The sequence below is a fragment of the Athalia rosae genome, chromosome 2, assembly GCF_917208135.1.
Source record: "Athalia rosae chromosome 2, iyAthRosa1.1, whole genome shotgun sequence".
In the NCBI taxonomy this organism is placed as follows: Eukaryota; Metazoa; Arthropoda; class Insecta; order Hymenoptera; family Athaliidae; genus Athalia; species Athalia rosae.
Genome location: NC_064027.1, coordinates 23,585,060 through 23,605,780, shown reverse-complemented (window position 1 = coordinate 23,605,780; position 20,721 = coordinate 23,585,060). Strand labels below are relative to the sequence as shown.

At 38.4% G+C, this 20,721-nt stretch overlaps 1 protein-coding gene across 24 annotated transcripts in view; it reads right to left on the bottom strand.

Annotated features, from left to right (window-relative positions):
* The window catches only part of LOC105689422 (thyrotroph embryonic factor), a 79,382-nt gene that overhangs the window by 10,254 nt on the left and 48,407 nt on the right, over window positions 1–20,721 (bottom strand). For 12 of the 24 annotated variants that reach the window (XM_048651093.1, XM_048651094.1, XM_048651089.1 and 9 more), the window contains one exon: window positions 7,148–7,180. The exons of 7 other annotated variants lie outside the window; for them this stretch is intronic. In XM_048651093.1, coding sequence (XP_048507050.1) covers window positions 7,148–7,180 — 33 coding nt within the window. Of the gene's footprint in view, window positions 1–7,147; window positions 7,181–14,044; window positions 14,311–18,086; window positions 19,738–20,721 lie in introns of those variants that run through there. 5 more of the 24 variants (XM_020854341.2, XM_012406415.3, XM_020854348.2 and 2 more) reach the window with 5 other exon arrangements.

The window sequence follows — 20,721 nt, the reverse complement described above, 5'->3', positions numbered from 1 at the left end:
GTACGAGTGATTGCATACGGCATAGGGCGAGGATTTATTGAACGAGACATAGTTCAGATCCGGTCAAACGTTATATACATACATTCATTATTACATACTGTTTAATAAATCAGCACGCGCATTGTCGCGATCGCGATGATACACGGTATCAATCTATAACATAATCTCAACGTTAAGTATTTCCGCAAATCTTGAGGCGTGATAATAGAAAAATATCAGAGTTATTGGTTAGAACCCAAGCTACCTGATCGTATGTACTGTGTCCACATATGTATGGAATATAGCTGGATTATAAATATATATATATATATCATTGGAAAGCTATAATAATCTATCGAATGTCACAGTCGCTGCTACCTACCGGCCTTGGAAAACGTAATCGATCCCAGTACTCGATCATCATGAATGCAGATAGATGCAACGCGCATTGGCGTTCGCGTCAATTTTATCATGTACCATTATGAGCGTGTACATATGTATAGTATTTCATCGATTAAGAATCGGCAATAGTTTAATGAAAACGGATTCAGCGCGAAAGAAATGTATAATGCAAAAAAAAAAATGAATCGCTTCTCCGAAAAGCTCTAGCTTTTTCCCCATGGAAACATGGAATCTCGTTGAAAATTTTTAAATTCAAGTCCGACATGTTTGAATCCAGAATTATGACATGGGGATCGTCGTCTCGAAAAAACTGTGCTTTCATCCCTCGGAGAGAAAATTGGAAAATGATTCCCTGCGACAATCATTCATTTCTCAAGCCCCGAAAAAAGATTGGTGGGTGCGAAAAAACTGTTAATGTCTCGCCGGAATCTCCCTACAATAAAAGAAGTCAATTTGTATCTTTCCGCAGACAATTAATTCCCTTGGGTATTTATATTCTATACCGTCGTAGTAAATGAAATATAGAAAAAAAGAATTTGATCATATTTTTTTCCGCTGCGAAAAAAGAGTTGACAAGGGATGAGTACACCACGTGTACCTTGCGGGTCTTCGGGTCAAGGTAAAACTTCAAGTCAGTCTTTAAAGTTAAATGCAAAAGCATTGCTAAGGGTTTAGTACGATTATAGGTATATCCTTCCCCTTTGCTCTTATAGTACGTACGTGCTGTACGACATTAAGTATATAACACCGTCCTTGACGTAGAAAGATAACGATGATGCCAGCAAAGAACACAAAATTCATAAAACGAGGGGGGAAAGTTTTTAAATCAAAACTGTGCAAAAAATGACACAGTGATTCGCATAAAATTGAATTGACCAGAAGAAATGTTCGATACGCGTGTAGAGGATGATACAAAAAAAACTCGTTCAAATTTCAACCTTTTTTTTTGTTTCGAAGATATAAACATAATATTTGTACGTATGCTGTACGATATCTGGAAAGACCTCGTATTTGTTATAAATATATATAAAACATAAGAGAGAAACGCTTTTTTTCTTATTCGTGTAAAACGCAGTGTCTCCTTCGTTCCAATAATTATCGTCATTCTGCTTCACTGCACGCGAGCTATACCGATAGAATCCGCTGTGTGAACCAACGAAGACGGAGGAAAAAAATGCAAACCGCATATCGAACTTGCGTCTATAAGAATAATGGTAATAATAAAAATGGCAATGGCGATGGATCTACGTGTAGGTACAGAAGAAAATTCAACCTTCCATTTCCGGTGGATAACAAGCTTTTTGATCGACAACTTACGATTAAACAAAAACGGATCGAATCGCTGAATAAATGATCGCAATTCGTGCACAGGGAAGTTCCATCTTTAATTTCACAATCAGCGAAATGGACCGGTGAAATGAGGTTGTGCGACAAATTGTTTCCTAATATCAAAGACGTTATATTTGATCATTATTTTTTCACAAATAATTTTCAAGGGAGAGCACACAATCAATTATAAAAGTGAGAGATCGGTTTCACTTTTCTGGAGATTCGTCAATTTCTATTTCTCATAACTCGATATTTTCGCGTTACACCCAAAAATCAAACGAGAACGATATTCGCGTAGACGAAGAATGACAGCAAAAAACCGAGAAAAAAAAAAACCTAATAAAAGTGAATAGGACCATAAAGAAAACCTGTTCGAATAAGTTGTCTAACGCTTTCTAAAAACTAGTCTGCGCTGTACAATAACCGTTATCATCAATTGGTCGTAAATTTAGAGATCAAAGTTTGTAAAAATGAAATAAAAATTACAACTTCTCATAAAATTGTTTCACATATTCCATGTTTCAATCAACATTACAAGCACTCGTTACGAGCAATAGCAATTCTATAGCACATAATTAATCATACAATGAGTACCATTTTATTACATTATACATATGTATATACCGTGCGATATTTCTTTCCGCGGTGAGCCGCGAGGCGTCCTCCAATCGAGTAAACGCCTGCACGAAGTTTATCGAAAACTATATTATTCGATACGCGGAGCGATGTATCATTTGAAATATATATATTATGGGTAACTGATCGGAAATCGGATCGCGTTACAAATCGCACAAGCGTGAAATTCCCACGAAATTGAACTTGTGCCTAAAAAATGAGCGAATAAAAGAAAATGAGGAGGCTCATCCCAATTATTACCCCCTTGGAATGAGGCCTTCTACATAAAAATCTAGGCGAAGAATCGGAGGCGCAGGTTGGGCATTAGGTACGAACGTACGTACTCCGGGTACAACCGCGCACGGTTGGTCGAATGCGGCCGTCCTACGAGAGTGAAAGAGTTTTCGCTTTCATCGGTTTCCATGAATCTCCCTTTCCCTTGGCTCTCCCCCTTTTTGCCCCTCGCAGCCGCGGCCCCGTTATTAAAACGGTTTTATTTAAGCTCTTACAGGTCAGGTATGTACGTAGAACGTGTGGTGCGTACATGGCGTATTACACGTGTGTAGGAGAGAACTCTTGGCGTTTCCCCGTTACCCGGTGACCTACTGCGACCAGTTTCTCCCCCCTCAACACCATCATCTCCACGAGGACGAGACTAAAAAGAGACTCGATCACGGTACATGCCTCATTGTACATATGTGCTCATTTCTATGTAACTCCACGAATATACATACATGCGTGCGTACGTTATATAGTATATAGTTAACAGCTGCAATGTACCCGCGGCTTAGAAAGTGAAGGTATATAATTCACATGCGTATTACACGTATGGACGGGTACGTATACTTAGGTGCATACGTGTAGCTATCACGGGAAAGGGAAACCGACATAACAAAATCCACCTTCCGCAATGTTCAAGCATGCACGCATTGGAATTTATGCCTTAAACACATAGTTAAAATAATTTCAGCCGGATTTAAAAACGTTATATGAAAAACGTTGACGTGTACTCCTAAGGAAATCTACGGGCAAGAACGACTAGTGTACTTAGTAATTTAGAATACGTGAGCTACGTTTATAAAATTCATTAGAACTGTTCAGGAAACGTGCCCGAATAGAGATCTTGGCGACTTTTTGGAAAAGAAATTAAAAAAAAAAAGTGGTTATACATGTGAATTCGAGACTATTTCCCCATATATTTCAGAATGCGAAATCTCACAGTTCGTTCGTTGTAGTAATCCTCAAATTCCTGTCAGTTTTCGAGATTGCGCTGTTATTTATTCAACCTTTTTGGTCAAATTTATATTTGATTACCGGAAAATTCCTCCTTGAATAACTGAGAAACTTTCTTTTTCTTTCTGGGTATCGTTCGATAGAGTACGAATACTAAAAACTCTTCGATATATAACAGAAAAATAAAAAGAACTTTATTCAACCGATCTAATTTGTTATGTAGTAAAAAATTAACGGCGTGCAGGTATTATGTGTTTTGCAACCTTGAAAGGTGAAAAATTTTTTTATTTCTCTCAATGACTTTTTAACATTTTGCTTCTCTCAAAAGTAAGTGTCGAGGATTCATAGAGACGTGTGACATCTACCTCGAGGAATTCTCGGAGTTTGAACATTGCGGACTTCTTCCATAAACCTGTCGAGATAAATAATTCATAGATGGCTGTCGCGCAAAGCGTCACTTTATTTATTATTACCACATATGCGATTGTTATTGTTATCGCCAGTATTGTTGTTGCGGTTAACATTGTTTTTATTGTTATTTATTCACTGCGAGGATGGAAAAGCAGAGTATAATACCCGCGCGCGGACGACTGGATGAGACACCGCTCGTTTTCAGCATCGCAATTTGGTACGATTTTTCAGACATCGGCACGCATAATTTCAATTTCAGAAATCTAACGAGTGGATTCCTTGAACCGTATTCCGGGAATGGCATGCACATGTTCAGTACAACTGGTATAATTATAATACGAAATTAAACAAAGTTAGAATTATTTTTTCACTTTCTACTTTGAATGTTAAGTATCAATTATCCAGAATAAGAATATACTCGCAATCAAGACCAGAAGTGATTCTTAACAGTTTGTAGGAATTGTTTTACGGTGATTCATTCAATTTTAATTTTCTATGTGATCTACCACTTATACCATTGAAAAAAATAAAGGTTTCTAACTTTTGATCCGTTTGTTTGTCAGAGAATATAGATTCAACGCACGTGATGTTTCTTCTTTTTTTTTTTCTCCAAGATTGTGGAAATATATTCCTGCGATATAGGCGGTGCAATTAATCAGCGGAGTGAAAGAAAAAAAAGGAAGTAATATAGTAAGGGATTGGCGTAAATTCTCGTACATCGAGATTTTTCCTTCTTTTCTTCTATTTTTCCGGATATAATTCGTGCTCTGCATATATGTAATGTATATGGGTGGATTATATATCATTTACGCTAGAGTTGTGCTGTATTCTTGATCTATATACGATATAATGATCTCTGTTTCCTGGTCTCATTAACGATCTATTATACAAGTGGAAATGATTTATTTCCTTTTCTGGCCTTGACGCTAAACGAGTGAACTAATCGATAATTATCGTACACAGATCTGTGAGTGAACTGTCGCTTTTCCTCGTCCAGCTCACGTCTTAGCGATAATACATTTATAATTTTCACTTTCCGAAGATCATCAACTTTTTCATACGCCTGTCATATCTACAGCTATACAACGTGCGTTTGTCAAACTATAATGTATCACACATCCACGCGGTATATTAGCCCAAATCTCTCACGTTCATTAACCCAAATAATTTATACACACGATACGTCACGATACTCTATCTAATTCACGGTTCAAATACACAACAATTGTCCCTTACTGGAATTCTTCAAATTCGGAATAAACTCGCCGTATAATCGAGATAATAATTGAGTTTTTAACGCAGTTTTCTCATTTCCTACCCCATTCTGTCCACGGTCTCCCCTCTACCTTTACACGCTAAAAATGATTAATAAATTTGACAAAAACCGAATATGTACCTAAATTCGCGACCACAATACACACGTATTTAGCTAGGTACACAAAGCGTGCTAATTGCAAAAAACCACACATACATAAGGTGTAGTATATGTATAAAATCTCGCGTGAAATTCGAGGTGTTGCGACTTGGCGGTCCAGTGATTTGTTCGCACGTTAATTGTTTTACTTACTTATTTATCGTTGGTATTATTTTATTTTTCATCTCTTTTTTTTTATTCCGCTCCGTCCTTACCTCGTGTACGTATATGTATACCTAGGTATTCGAACGTTGGTGTGGGAATATAATAAGCGCGCAAGTTTCGTGGTAAGGGAATCGTCGTCGCGGTCGAGGCTCGGCGAACACCAGTGAAAGCTGCACGGCCACTTTCCCCCCGTACTTTTAAGCGTTTCATCGACTGGTTTCCGGGCCGATCCCAAGTAGATAACGCGGGTATACAACCGCTATTTATATGTATTAATATCCGTATATACGCAATAAATAAGAGGCGAATTTGGCCCGGGCCCCCGCTGTACGCTTGTCCTTATTTTTTTTTGTCGCAGGATTACATGATATGATCCTACCGTAGATGGACCGAAATACGAAAACGCGACGTCGACTCCGCAAAAATTATGTTGAACGCGAGAAGGGGTTGAAAATTATTCTCAAATCGATCGAACGATCATTCGGTCACGAAAGTCTCGAAATCTCCTGGTTCGAGTTATCATCTAATCGAAGATATTTCTCCTGCTGGAGAAATATATTCTCACCCTCGATGATATTGAAACAAGTACCCATATTTTATTTCGTTTGAATGGAGGTAAGAATTTTTCATTCCCAAATCTACTGAAAAATGATTTTTCTATAATGAAAATCGATTATGCATATTCGTTTGACCGTGTATTTTTATTAGCAAATATAACGATGATCGTTTTCTATATCGTCTGTCTATTCCGGTGATAATTCGCGAAACTTTCATTCGCACCAGCCCATCGTACGTGAGTTAATCATCCATCCCGAGAGATAAATTGTGGATACGGAATCGTGGTAAAGCGTGGGGTAAACCTAATAAAAAAATAACGATTATCATCTATAAATAAAGTAAAAGTTTGTCACTCTCATTATTACCTATATATTATCCTACTTTTTGCTTTTGAAAGGCGGTCAAGCACATTGTGTAGGTCAGTTTCAGCATATCACTTTCGCTGTACAGTGTACCATATGCTTACATATAACCTGTAAGTTCTCTTACGCGTATTACTCAACTGATGATCTGTGCATTACAACGAGAATGTACGCAAAACTATCTTTATAATTACATCTGAATGCGTGTGTGTTAACCCGATTGCCTATAACGTGTATGTAGGAAAAGAATCTCGTCACATTGACAGAGAATTATGAAGTGATCGAAATTAGTGAAAAACGACTAGAAATTCGGTTCTTATATTTCCGATCATGCAGATCGCTTGTATTTATTTTTTTCTTCGATTTATCGACGGACGTGCAGCGCGAACCGTATTTCCGAACGAACGAGGAAGAGAAATTCTTCGGGAGTCAGATGATGTTCTTCGTTCGTTTCTTTTTTCTCTTTTCCTTGAAATTTAATTTCCGGATGAACCGATGGTCGTTTAATCAGGTATTCGCGGAATCAATTCATTCCGACTCCGATGAGACAAACTTTCGAATTTTCAATGGGGTAAAGACAAAAAAAGGAACGCAAAAAAGAAGTCCGACTTTTATGTGATCTACTACTACTACTTTTGCCTATACTTAATAATTAAAAATTCATACGATTGATACTCACGAAATCCGTCTGTCTTATTAGAAACCGCCTTACCTGAAATGACAAAAATCAAAAGAGATTTGTGAATTGTACTGTAGAGTATGAGACGAGACAAAAGAAAGAAAAAGGAACAAGAATAAATTCTGCAATATTTTTTACACCGCATATTATAACATAGCTGAATAATAGGTGTACAAAATTGCATCTGTACAACGCATGCGAATATGAAGTAAACAATTTAAAGGTTACGAAGTTATCCCTATAATAATATAAAGTTAATAATTATTCAGCTGAAAAACTTGCTGACCGTAATTCACTTTCAAACTTTCTCGACTACCGTTGTCGAGACGACGACGGTATACAACGTATATGGGATAGTAACGTCGATTAACAAAAATGACGAAAACTAAAACTCGAAGTAGCGGTAGATAGGTATGCATACCTATGTATACATCCCAGTGTATATATATATATATGCATATAAATATAAATTATCGGCGTTGCGTAACAAACGAAAGTGACTAGCGTAAAAAAGAAAAGAAAAAAGTAAAAACAAAAAAAAAAAAAAAACAATTACACAATAAAATAAGATAATAATTACGGCGGGAGAAAATTTTTAACAATTTGCAGCAGGTACGGTTTCGGTAAGAGTGTCGGGGAAAAGGAGTTTCAACGGTGTACAATGATTTCATGGTGGGTCGGGTTCACCTGACCAATTAAAATTAAAAAATTAAATTCACGATTATACGCACGCGATCAGATTCTATACGTAAAATATCATCGTATACGTGCACGGATGCGTACACACACGTGGCATGCGTGACAAATACAAGACACACACATTTCGAACTGACAAGCAAAAACGAACGAAGGTAGATGAATAAAATTTGGAAGTTTCGGAAGAATACGTGCGATCGGTGGGAAAATTCACGTGCGTAAATTTCTCACGAGAAAAAGGAAAATTTAACTCTGAATTTTTTTCATTTACATCGAAGGGTATTCATCGTGCGTGGTACCATGAGAGATGATGTAGTTTCTCCAAAAATCTCAAGATGTGGTGGGAAAGTTTTTAAAAATAGCGTCGATTTTTTTGGTATTCTCATCTTTTTTGTCCAGACGAGTAACGGATCACGAATTTCGTCTGGGTTTCTTTTCCATTTCATTTCAGAAATATTTCTCCAAATCATCCATTAATTATTATATCGTGCGGAAAGAGTACGAAGTTGACCTAGTCATGCGCCCACCGCTGCTGTTCTCTAATCTAAAATTAATTCCCGCAACAGCCGCTCCGCCGTTACACACGTATACTCACGTACATAGGTGTATCGTACATGGATATATTCATATGGACAACTATATTTATACGATACCACGTTATTTACGCGCCCACGTTGTGACTACGCAAAGTATCGAGACAAACGCATAATCTATACGTGATGTGATTCACACCTAGCATTGATAGTGATATACATATGTATGCACAGATACGGATAAATACGTGATACATAAATTGCCAACGAATATACATAATATGATATACATATGTACACGTCGTTAATAAACCTACATTATATCGCTAGCGGTGTATAATGGCAACATAAAAATTATGTAAAAAGGAATTTTTTCACGTCTACAAAAATTCTTTGATTTTTCTTTCTTTCCTTTTTTTTTGTTGAACGCGTATCTATATGCTAATACATGTATTTGATTTATATATATATATACGTATAAACGCTTTTCAGTATTGACATTCGAATGTCCCCCTTTCTCTGACTGTGACTGTGCCTATAATGTATATCAACATACAAATATATGTACCTATACACGTACACGCAGAACCTCGTGATTAGTTCATTTGTTGTTCGGTGATGAATTTGGTTTGAGGCGAGAAAGTCATTTCGTATGTATGTATATATATATACATATATATAAATAGGTTGCACATAGATGTATTAATGTGGATATAATTATATGTACACAGTCAGCGATGCGTTAGATCTTTACAACGCACCTGAACACGCCTTTTCAACGGTGTATTGTAACACGTAGATCTAGAAAATACGAAACAGAGGCGATAGAAATATTTCGTACAAGACACACAGGTAATTCAGGGGTATAATTATTATGTATAAAATTCGAACGGAATTTCACGCGATATCTACACGTGGTCGGAAGAGGTGGGGGCCAGGGGGGGGGGGGAGGGGGGAACGCTATCTTAGAAGCCAATGCCGGGTTGATATACCTACAATTGTACATACATGCGATGGAATTATTTATACAGATTTTTCAAACCTGCCGCGGTAGCAAAAGTGGCGGTAACACCAGCCAGGCGTGATTATACGACTCCCTGTAACTTTACACGTCGATTATTATCCCACTAACAATTACTTTAATCGGTGTTAATAATTTCCGGATAACTAAATACGTACGTATGTACCCAATAAATATATGCATATATATGTATACGCGGACAAACACGTAGGCATGTTACATTACATGAAAGTATAATTTATACACATCTCGAGCTCGTGGTGTTGATTATTCAAATATGATGTCTCCGATAATAATCGCGACGATATTAGAGGTAACATTAGTGTAGTTATAGTAGTTCAAATTATCATCACGGATAAATTGCAAAAAGTTATTATAACGAAGCCGTATTACAAGATGCAGTGCATGAACGTATGCCTGTACGCACCGTCAACTCATGTGACAAAAAATTAATGTAAACTTTTTTCACTTTTCTTTCCACTTGCAGTGTAGTTTTTTTTTTATTTCTTTTTTTTTTTTTCTCGTCGTACATCCGTTTCGAATATATATCTGCGGATATCGCGGTGTAAAAGTCTGTCTTATTTTTCCGCAGTGCGTAAGTTATGAAACTTTTAATTATACCGCAATCCTTTCACTTTTTGATAATTTAATACCCTGTAAGTAACATTGAAACTGCCGCTCCTATATTTGTCATCGAACACGAGGAAAGTCTTTTCGATAAAGAAGGCGTACGGGACCTCAAATATGTCGACTTCGTTTCTCTTACGTTTAAAAATTTTCACTATTTCTAACCGCAGTGGTACCTACTTCCGAACAATTTTCACATGCACGGTCCAAATATTCCGTCGATAAAATTCATTCGCATGCAATTGTAATTATTTCTACTTTTCTGTGGAACGAAAAATCAATGAATCGATCATAAACTCAACGAAATCGTGATTCGTCGAGTAGAGAAAAATATCGTGAAAAGAAAAACTTTTATTTACAAAATTTCAATGCAAAGTATCTCAAGAGCGTTCCGAAAAAAGGTTCAACTGACACGAATCGAAGATGACAAAGCTCGGAACGTGCGGATCGAATCTGCCTGGAATGCTCCACACATCAATACACGCTGCAGCGAACGTGTAAAAAATATTATTTGCAGAATTAACGAGCGAAGAAATTTTGTTTCATTTTAACCGGTTACCGATGTAAGTATGACTCCGGCAAATAAGGACGTACCCGATAACGATGAAGAAAAAACAGAAAAAGATAATAAGGAAGAAAAGAGAACCGTATTGCACCTTTGCATGTATAGAGTACACCTGTGCAGCTATACGCCATTACGTCGGTGTCGACGTAGAGATTTGAAAAAAAATGTTAATTAAAAAAAAACAGAAAAAGAAAAATATCAATTTGGAGTATATAATGAGATCGTTGAATTGTTCTTTGATAAATTTCCTGCTGTTAAGAATAAAATGAGACGCGTGTCTGTTGCGGGAGAATGATATACCCACGGCCATGTACATTTATATTTAATTGCAAGTGTAGGTATCGCATGTATAGGTGGGCAGTTAGATATATACGTATACATAGTATATATAGAAATGTACGCACATATATATATATACATATATACACGCAACGGTGCGTGCGTGCGTCCCCGTTATTTTGGCGGTGAAAGTGAAAGTCACGTGGCCGATCCGGTTGTCTTTGACTACTTCGCTCGCCGTACTCACTTCCTATAATAGCAGGGCTGTAGGCTAACCACACCGAGAAACACTTTAAACTTTACGTACGTCCGCGTCGCGACGCCCGCCCCCCACTTGACACCCCGCAAACCCGCGATTTGTCGTTATACATCCCGAGGTACATGAAACTATTAACGAAATTGTATATCGGTAAATATATGATACGCCTATCCTTGCCGCGCCGATCGTTATCGATATTCATATTATACGCTTTTCAAATCCTTTTCACACACATTCATTACACCCGTCTCGCCTGTCAAAATCACTTTCGTTTATGCACCGCGATCAAGTCATGAAAGAAAAAGTCAAAATACTCAGCATCCGGGCTACCTATACGGTCTGAGACGGTTAACCGAATCGAAATCGAATGCAGGTCGAAATGCGGATGGTGTAACGTTTTCGAAAATGATCGATGGATCTCCGTCTGGCGCTCTCGAAAAATGTGCATCCAAGCTGATCGCTTCGGCGCAGACGAGCAATAAAATTAGAAAAGATCGTCATCGCGTGAAAGAAGTGCTAATTCATTTTGTGAAGTGAAATCCAGGCGGTTTCGGGTGATTTTTAATTAATTTTTCCTTTTCTAACTTTTCCTTTGCTTTTTTCTCACGTATGTAAATCATCGTTTCGCTATTTTCTTTCGATCGACGAAATCTATGATATCTACAGAAAATTTGAATGAGAAATTCGAGAGAAATTATATCGCCAAGGCAAAATCGACGCGCGCGATATCCGATGATGCGTGTACGAGGGGAATATAAATAATTCTGTATAAAATTCTCGTTTTATGGTACACGGCGTATACACGCGCGCGTATATATTCGTATATATATATATACATGAAATATAATTTGTGTCGGTGGGCAAACCCGGAAGGCAATAAGAACTTTGCCACACGAAGACTGCGCGCGGAGAGAAAGTTATCCTCCTCCCATATCCCTATCCCGGTTCTCGGTTGAAATTCACCGAAGCTAGGAACGGTGACGTCGTTACCCCCTCGACTCCCCTTCGCCCGCCAATTTTTCCCCCCCACCACCCCCGTAAGCGACCTGTAGCTTCTCCCGCGCAAACTTTTTACGACCAATGAGGTTCTCAATCCCGATCTCGATCTCGATCTTAATCCAAATCTTCTCCTCTTTATTAGAGCGGATCTGAATACCTACCTGATGAAAACGGATGTTCGGGGGGATTATATAAAATAATTGCACCGAGGCCCTCAATTATTTTCGCGGTGTACAACAATCAATGTAACACGGAATGATATGAAAACCACCGATCACCCGGTTATCGAAAATTTCTGGGAGAAAAAAAAAAAAACAACCAACTCAAGGATGATCGAATTTTCCGCAGTCCCAAGACGACACGGGAGCACGTGAAGTAGGAAGAAGACTACGTTCGAACGAATTAAGAGGTAAGGGAAAAAAAATAGAAGAAAAAATGGCAGGAAGCAATTTATGGTAATTTAGTAATTAAGCATAAAGGAAAGTAAAGCGAAATGCTGCGATGCACATGCACTCTGTACATCAATTGTAATGCCTACGATGCACGAGTGCATTCTACTCGTATATATATATACTATAACTTTACTAATACCGTAGCCAAGGCAGAGTCCCGTCTTATGGGAAACTGTATTTTAAAAGCACACACGAACACACACACACACACGCACGCACGCGGTACGTACGGTATAATATAATACGGGTAACGTAGAATATGAATAACGTAGGTATATACTGTATGGTATAATATCTACGCGTTCCGAAAGTGAAAACAATCAGGAACGATTTATGCGCCTCCTTACTCCTCCTGTTCCGTTTTTCCTCTTTATTTTTCAGTTTCTTGCACCAATGTTGCGTTATACGCGCGCACTCGACCGCGCTCACGTTTTCCCGGAAAATCCAGAACGTTTTACACACCGATACGCGTAACAGATGCACGCGAATCGCCAGATTGAGAATTTTCTCTTCTCCTTCTCATCCGCTCAAAAATGCACGCACGTATAACCCGCTCCGTTCCATTCGAACGCGTGATATACGCGGAATCGTAATATAAGATGCTGAAAGAAGATTGAGGAAAATTCATGTAAATCCTTATACACTGAACACCGAAACAATCTCCCTGCATCGAGATATATTGACCGCAGAAAATAGTGAACGGAAGATAAGGATATGCAGAATTTCGTTCCTCTTCTAAATTTCTTAAAAAAAAAAGTAAAGTTTATTCGGTGTACACTAATTACTGCGAATACCCGCACGTATTTTATGTCGGATCCGCAATATGTACTACCGATGGAATATTCTTATCTCAAAAAATATGCTTTCAACGTGGGTAGGTATATATTCAAATTGCAGGTTGAATTCGCATTGTATATGTGATGGTGTGTCCGTACGTACAAAAGTCGTAAGTTTTTCTTTTTCTTTTTTCTTTTTTTTCCTTTTTTTGAGTGATAACGCAAAAAAGTATATACTCGGTAGATATGTATACGTGTATGTGAAAAAAGTACAATCGATAACCGCACGTGTTTTGTGATACAGTAATGAGCTTATAAGCACGATATGCAATTGAAGTTGCGTATAATTTGGTTAACCGATTAAATAAAAACACGTCGTTAACCTACATCATCGCAAAATTCGATGTAATTATTACGTAGATAGATTGACGTATACGTTCTTCAAAGTTTTTTTTTTTTTTTCACCTAATATTATTATACGAATGCAAGTGAATCGAATTCCGAGTTCGGGACACAATCGTTGATTCTTTAAAAGTCCGGCTCATTGACAGATTATCGTCGCAGATAACGTACGAGGCGACGCTGATTTGAATTGAAGGAAAAAAAAAAAAAAAAGATATCTCAAATATCGTGTGACTCTGTAATTTCCACGTTCGAAAATCGGAAAAAAATCAAAGGAATGAAACTCACCGTTAAAGTTACGTTCGATTTTGAGATTTAACGTTGATACTCTCGAAGATTCGGTTGTCATTGTATTCAGTTTATATTTGTTTTATTTGTAATTTCTCTTCTTTATCACGGGTAATCGCGAGTGATAGAAGAAAAAACCAACACCGCACCAAAAAAAAAAAAAAATTGTTATATATTCCACGTAACGTTTAGACGTTCGACATTGCAGTGGAAGAAGACCGTACCGTATTATACGATCGTTTCTTATTGTTAGTTGGAAACGTTTTGAATTTGCCAACGGTTTTGAAAGCGACACTATGTACGCGATGAGAGAAATGTTATCTCTTTGGGTTTAGAAGGCCGCTATCAGACCAGCGGGTCGACTGATAACGCTTCTCTCTGTTTATTTTTACCAGCTCAAATGCCATTAGTTTTACTCCCTTGCGTGGATAAATGTATGTATATTTGGCCTGTACAAGATTATAGCATCGGATGTTGCAGTTGATATGTGTCATATATATACGTATGTATATATATTATATGCCACGCACTTCCAAGGATGAACCAATTTGAGAAGAAAATATATACATGCAATATCTGAAGCGTTTCTTTTTTCTCTTTTCTTTTTCGTTATTTTCATATCGTCTTTAATTAAATGCCGGAGAATGATAATCGATTCGTAATATTATACGTTACATACGGATTGAGAAACTTCCAATCATCGGAGATAGAATAAGATGCTGGAATTAAATCGTATCCGGCAAAAACTGATCATATTTTGATAACAATAATATCGTGGAAATTAATGACTAACGCGACTATCTTCGATCTACAGATTTTTTAGCGACCTCGGCGCACTTTTCGTACGTAGGTATGTATGTTACGTAGGCTAAAATATTTTCAAGTTCATGCGATATTTAGGGTATATCGATCCAAAAGAACATTTTATCCGTACACATCGATCGGACGTATAGATGCGACTAAGGTGAAGGTGTAAATGATCATTGAAGTCCGGGTTCTCGTTTAGAGAACTCCGTTATTATAATGTTTTGAGAATAAATTCTCCAGATGCAATTCGCTACGATCGCTATTCGGCATTATCTCGGAAGCCTACGCTACACTTTATTACGTATACCGACAAACGAACTATTAAGATAAAATTGCAGTGATTTCTGCTTGAAAAGCGGCTCGCACATTTGCGCTGTATAAAGTTGCGAATTTTTAAACGATTTCTCTTCTCAATATATTAACCTAAGTCACTTCGACCGTAAGCTGCTGTACGAGCTTCTTTGAGACGTACGTACATACTTATAGCGTTATTACCGTCGTTCAACCATTTCCTGGGACAATCAAAATCCCATATGGTGAATTTTAACTCGGAGTTAAAACTCCGTTCGGAATGCAGTCGAAGGGGATATGAAAAACGATCAAATGTGCATCGAATATGCAACAGCTGCATCTCCTCGTAAAACGAATGAAATTAAATAGCTCATACACGCATATTTCAATTTCAAATCTTAACGTTTTAATCGCTAACAAAATATCAAGTGACTCATTTTCAATCAGACGAATAACCCCGAATTTTCAGATCTGACAATGAGCTAAAAACCTTGGATTTGATCCACGTTTCTTTTAAGCAATCATCGAAGAAGATTTCAACCCTTATGGTGATCAACCTTCGAACATTCAACATTTTATTTCTATACGCGCGGAAATCATTCGACCGGGGCATCGGACGCGGGGAATTCTGGTGTACAAAATGAAGCACTTTTTCAGTTTGACAGAAAATGTATAGCTGTACGTATAACACGGGGAGTGACCATGAATCGATTGGGCACGTCCCTAGCGAAGGTCAAAATCTGATTGGTTACCAGGCCAGGGACTTGATAGAAAATTATACACCTCGGCTACCTGCGCCCGATTCCTTAAAAAAATAAGATTTCAGTTTTAGTAGGATATATTCTTTCTTTTTTCAGAACATCTAATAACCGCGACGCGAATTCACTTCGTCATATAATTACATATATACGAATGCAAGTCGACTGATGGATTCTTTTCGAATCCATTAAAATCGCAATCCAATCGCTAATGATCATGACTCGACCTCTGAGTATTATATCTTTTATTCTAAATGCAAAATCTTTTCGACCTTGCTTCATATCTACGATCACGAAGTTCCTCCGACCCCCCCGCTTCCATCGCGTTGATCGTTTATTTTATTCAAATTATTTTTTTCGAGAAAAAGCGTTGTCTCGGATTTCACGTTACAGGGCAGGATTGTCGATGGCCATTTTGAAAAAATCGTTACACATAAGATAAGCGTAGCGATCAATCAAACAGAGAGTTTAAAAAAAATGTGTATATCATAATAAAAGTAAATCAGCTTTTCTACTTCACCGAGTTCCTTAAGAATATAATAAGTTATTGCATATGTACAGTTTGTGCATCGTACAGTGCAACATTGGACACATATACGATACATTTAGTGTCATCGTTCGACCCAATTCTTGTGGACTTGACTATGACGTCTACGATCTACATATTGACTGCACTATGTAGAACAAGACAGCTTTATGCGTTATAAATACATACATATATGTACACCGAAGATCAGCCTAGCAACTGCGCCAGTGGAGTAGGTGACTGATAAATGGTTTTGTTACGATTTCAAATCGCTTCTAGGAGATCGGAGGGTAGGGTACGTGCAGCGTGTAGAGATTCGTGATTTTTGCACAGTCACATTTTTCGGGATAAATGATTTCAATGCAAATGCGCAGATGTATAAAACCAATGTCCGGTTTGTACCATCATCGCGGATACAGCGAATAGACCGACCAGATTCACTAATCAACCCGCACAATTCGGTTGACTGGAGATACTGTGGGATAGGCGTCCGTATGCCCAACCCTGCCATTGTCATACTTCGGGATTAAAACTGTACCAGTATTTTCTATTGTTAGAAGCGAGATAAATATAGATATCACATCGTTCGTCGACACTGCACACCACCATGCAAAGCAGCGATCACCCTGCGGCAAAAAAAGAGAACCGAGTCCGCTGCGGAAGCTCATTTTTAGAGTGATCAATTCGGAAATTAAAAGAACCTCAAGAAAAGTCGAGCTTCCGAAAGATAGAACGAAATATTCACATCACCGAGTTTATTTATTGTTGAAAATTTCATCGACGAAATAGCGTCCGAAAAAGCAGAAGTTTTGAGAATGGGCCAACAAAAAAATAACAAAACATTTTTTATGCAAAAAAAAAAGTCGAGCTCATGGATCTCAATCCATGAACATTGAATCCAGTGATGAAGAAACAAAAAACGCCCCTGAATTGATATTGGATTTTATCAGAGTCGAGATACAGAGAAGAAAAATCATCGAACATGCCTTTGAATGACAATAAGATTTTACAGAACCAGAATAAATCTTTTTTCGAGTATAATTGGGGTGTGAGAAAGGTTAGGTTGTACGTATTTTACGTATATTCATCATTCGGTTCGATGACAATCAACAAGTGGTTGTTGGCTGGTCTCTGAAACCGTTGAGTAGGTATAACGTGAAACGTCATGTTCTCTCCTTTCATTAAACTTTCTCGCTGCATCCCTTCCCCCTCCATCGCGTTTTAACGGTGATTCTCATACATTGACTACTCCTTCGTTTCGCCGTTCTTCCACGTCCGAAATTCGCAATTCACAAAGAACAAGCGGTTTGTAATCCTGGTGATCTTTACTCTCAATGAAATTCAGATACCCCTCACTAAAAATTTTTCTCAATCAGACGTAAACTCAGAAATTTTACGTCATTAATAAATAAAAAAGCTCCCCATTCATTCGAGGATTCTCTCGTTTTCGTTTCATTAATAAAATCGAATTCAGCACCGAAGTGCTGATAATTTGAACAGAAATTTTCGTTGCATTATCCAATAGGATCAAACAAATAAAAAATCTATCGATATTAAAAATTGAGAGGACATGAGGATCTTCGATTATCGAATTCTTCCCTGAACCGTAGTAAAAGATAAAATGAAACAAAAAAACGAATTACTTATCAAATAGTCGTACCGTTCATGTAAACGTGATGTTGTCGCCAAAGATGTTGATATTGCGTCCACCTTGAGCTTGTGCTGTCATCGTGTATCGGTGGCAGAGGTGTATGAACTTGATGTGCATGTGACGTAGGAGGTAAATTAGCAGAGGGTGGTGGTGGTGGTGGTGGTTGTTGTTGTTGTTGTTGTTGTTGTTGTTGTTGTTGTTGCTGTTGTTGATGTGCCGGTGCGACAACGATGTGTGGATGTTGAGTTACGGGGGGAGGATGTTGTTGAGAATGATGAACTTGATGGATCACCACCGGAATGGGCGGTGGAGCCAACTGTTGATACTCCATAGTACAGCAGGTCATCCAAACAGAATGTCACTCTCTCGCTCGCAAGGGTGAGTTTGTGTCACGCTTTCATTGATGTTTTATTGGAAAAAAAAAATGTCGAAAAAATAGAACAAAACGACAACAACTCGCGAAACACCCCGTTGAAAATTTATCAATACAGTACAACGGAAAAATTAATTTTTTTTACAAAAAATTCACTTAAAGTTCACCGCAGCGAAGAAGCTTTTCGGAAAAAATTGTTTTTCACCTACTTCTCTCGGTACTATTTCGTTTGTCTTTTAAGTATAATCTCGTGCGGAACGACGTCGTTACACGATAACGTTGATATTCAACGATTTTCGACGCGTCTTCTTTTATTTATTTATTATATTTTCAACCACTTGGAATATAGGCGTATTAAATTTAAATGATTCCTTCTCAATTTTTATTTAATCAACAAAATCACTCACTGGACCTCTCAGCTCTGAGAGCAGGGTCGTTTACCACCGTCTCTCAACGTCGTGGGGGTGTCGGTACGGAGGAGGTTCGGGGGGAAGGGGGATTCTGAACAACGATTTTTGCAAGATATCCTTTGTCAAATTATCTCTTCTTATTTCCTTTATTTATTTATTTATTTTTTTTCTAATGAACGTTCGTACACCGCGAATTTTGTCGCTTCCCCCTTCTCCTCATTAAACGCGTATCACGTCGTCGATTTATAAAATTTAGCGTGCAGTTGATTCAAAAAAAACTGCATGAAAATTGTGAAACGAATTTATTCTCTACGCATACATTTCAGTGTATGAAAAAACGAACTAAAAGTTCAAATAATCGAAGTAACTCCCATTAACTTTTCCAGGCTGCAAAAGTAGGTAGAACGCAAAACGTGAATTGCATGTAAAAGAAAAAAAAAAAGAAAAAAAAAAAACGATACAAAAAATTCGTAGCAAAAGTCAAAATGGGAATAGAAGTGGTCGCGTTATCGTCACCGCGCTACCTTCGCCTTTCGATAACAATAATGACAACGTTAATGATATTAGCTGTCAAACTGCGGGCCTCGCGCGTATTACGCGAGCGGCGGGGGCGTACAGAGGAGTGCAACGAGGATGGGAATGAAACGAAGTACGAAGGTAGGTATGTCTCGTCGGTGGTTCGGCGATGACGGTTAGGAGAGTTGTTGTATTTAGTGGGGGAGACAGACAGTCGGGATGGTTTAATACAACGGGCTCTGGCTTGGAGCTAAGGCGCGTCTCAAGCGAACGGCGACCGGTCTAACACTGCGGTGCTCTGCCAGTTGGAGACCTGCGAGTTCTCATCCGCGTTTGTTAAAACCGGCGTACGGGACGCCCGCCCCTCTCCTGGTCACTCATTCTCTCTTTCTCTCTCTCTCTCTTCACTTACTTACTTACTATACGCGATATACACGGCGAACGCAAATTCGTCCCGCCGCGCTCCAGTCGCGGAAGGCATACTTCAACCATCCACCAAGACGACGAACCATGTGCTACCGCTCTTGCCGATCCCGATGCCCGTGCCTACGACGACGACGACGACGACGACGACGACGACGACGATGATGATGATGACGATGATCGTGCAGAGGAAGCTTCCGCGTTCTCGAGGGGAAAGACTATCGTCAAGATAGCCGAAATACTCGCGGAATTACCGACTAATTTTTTTATTTCGCTAAACGAAAGAACAGTCGAATCGTCGAGAGATATTTATATTTGACTATAAATGTTTTTTTCCAAAAAAAGTTAAACTTTTATCTCAGACAGCGTCAGTTTAGCAGTGAATGACAACGCGGAAGATTTCAAAAATACGAAATAAAATAAAAAATTCAACGTCCATATATAGCAACATGTCCCATTTTTTTGACACACTAAACAACCGATCGTGGCTGCTCTGAAAATTTCTTTCTCACACGGAAAGAAAAATGGAGGTCCGATGGGTGCGTGCAAAGTGTACCGCGGATAAAAAATATTTTTGCGCGTACCATGGCTGACGTGCAACGAGTAGGACGAGAAATATGTTAGGGGAAAGGGACCCTTAAGTTTTGGGAATGCGCTTTCGCTGGTGGATTGGAAAATGTCCCTGGCAATGGCTGTGCTCGGATTTTCGTTGGTTTGACCTACTTCGTACGGTATTTGAGAGTGTGTACCGTGTCACTTATACACACCGCGCGACGGGTACATAATATATCCCGTCCGGTATACCTGTACATCGGTGTACGTATACCTATAGTGTATAGCGATGATAATGGCGATAATACAGGTTTCTCGTATATGCGAATTTTTAATGATAACGTGCACATACCTATACACTTGTATATTT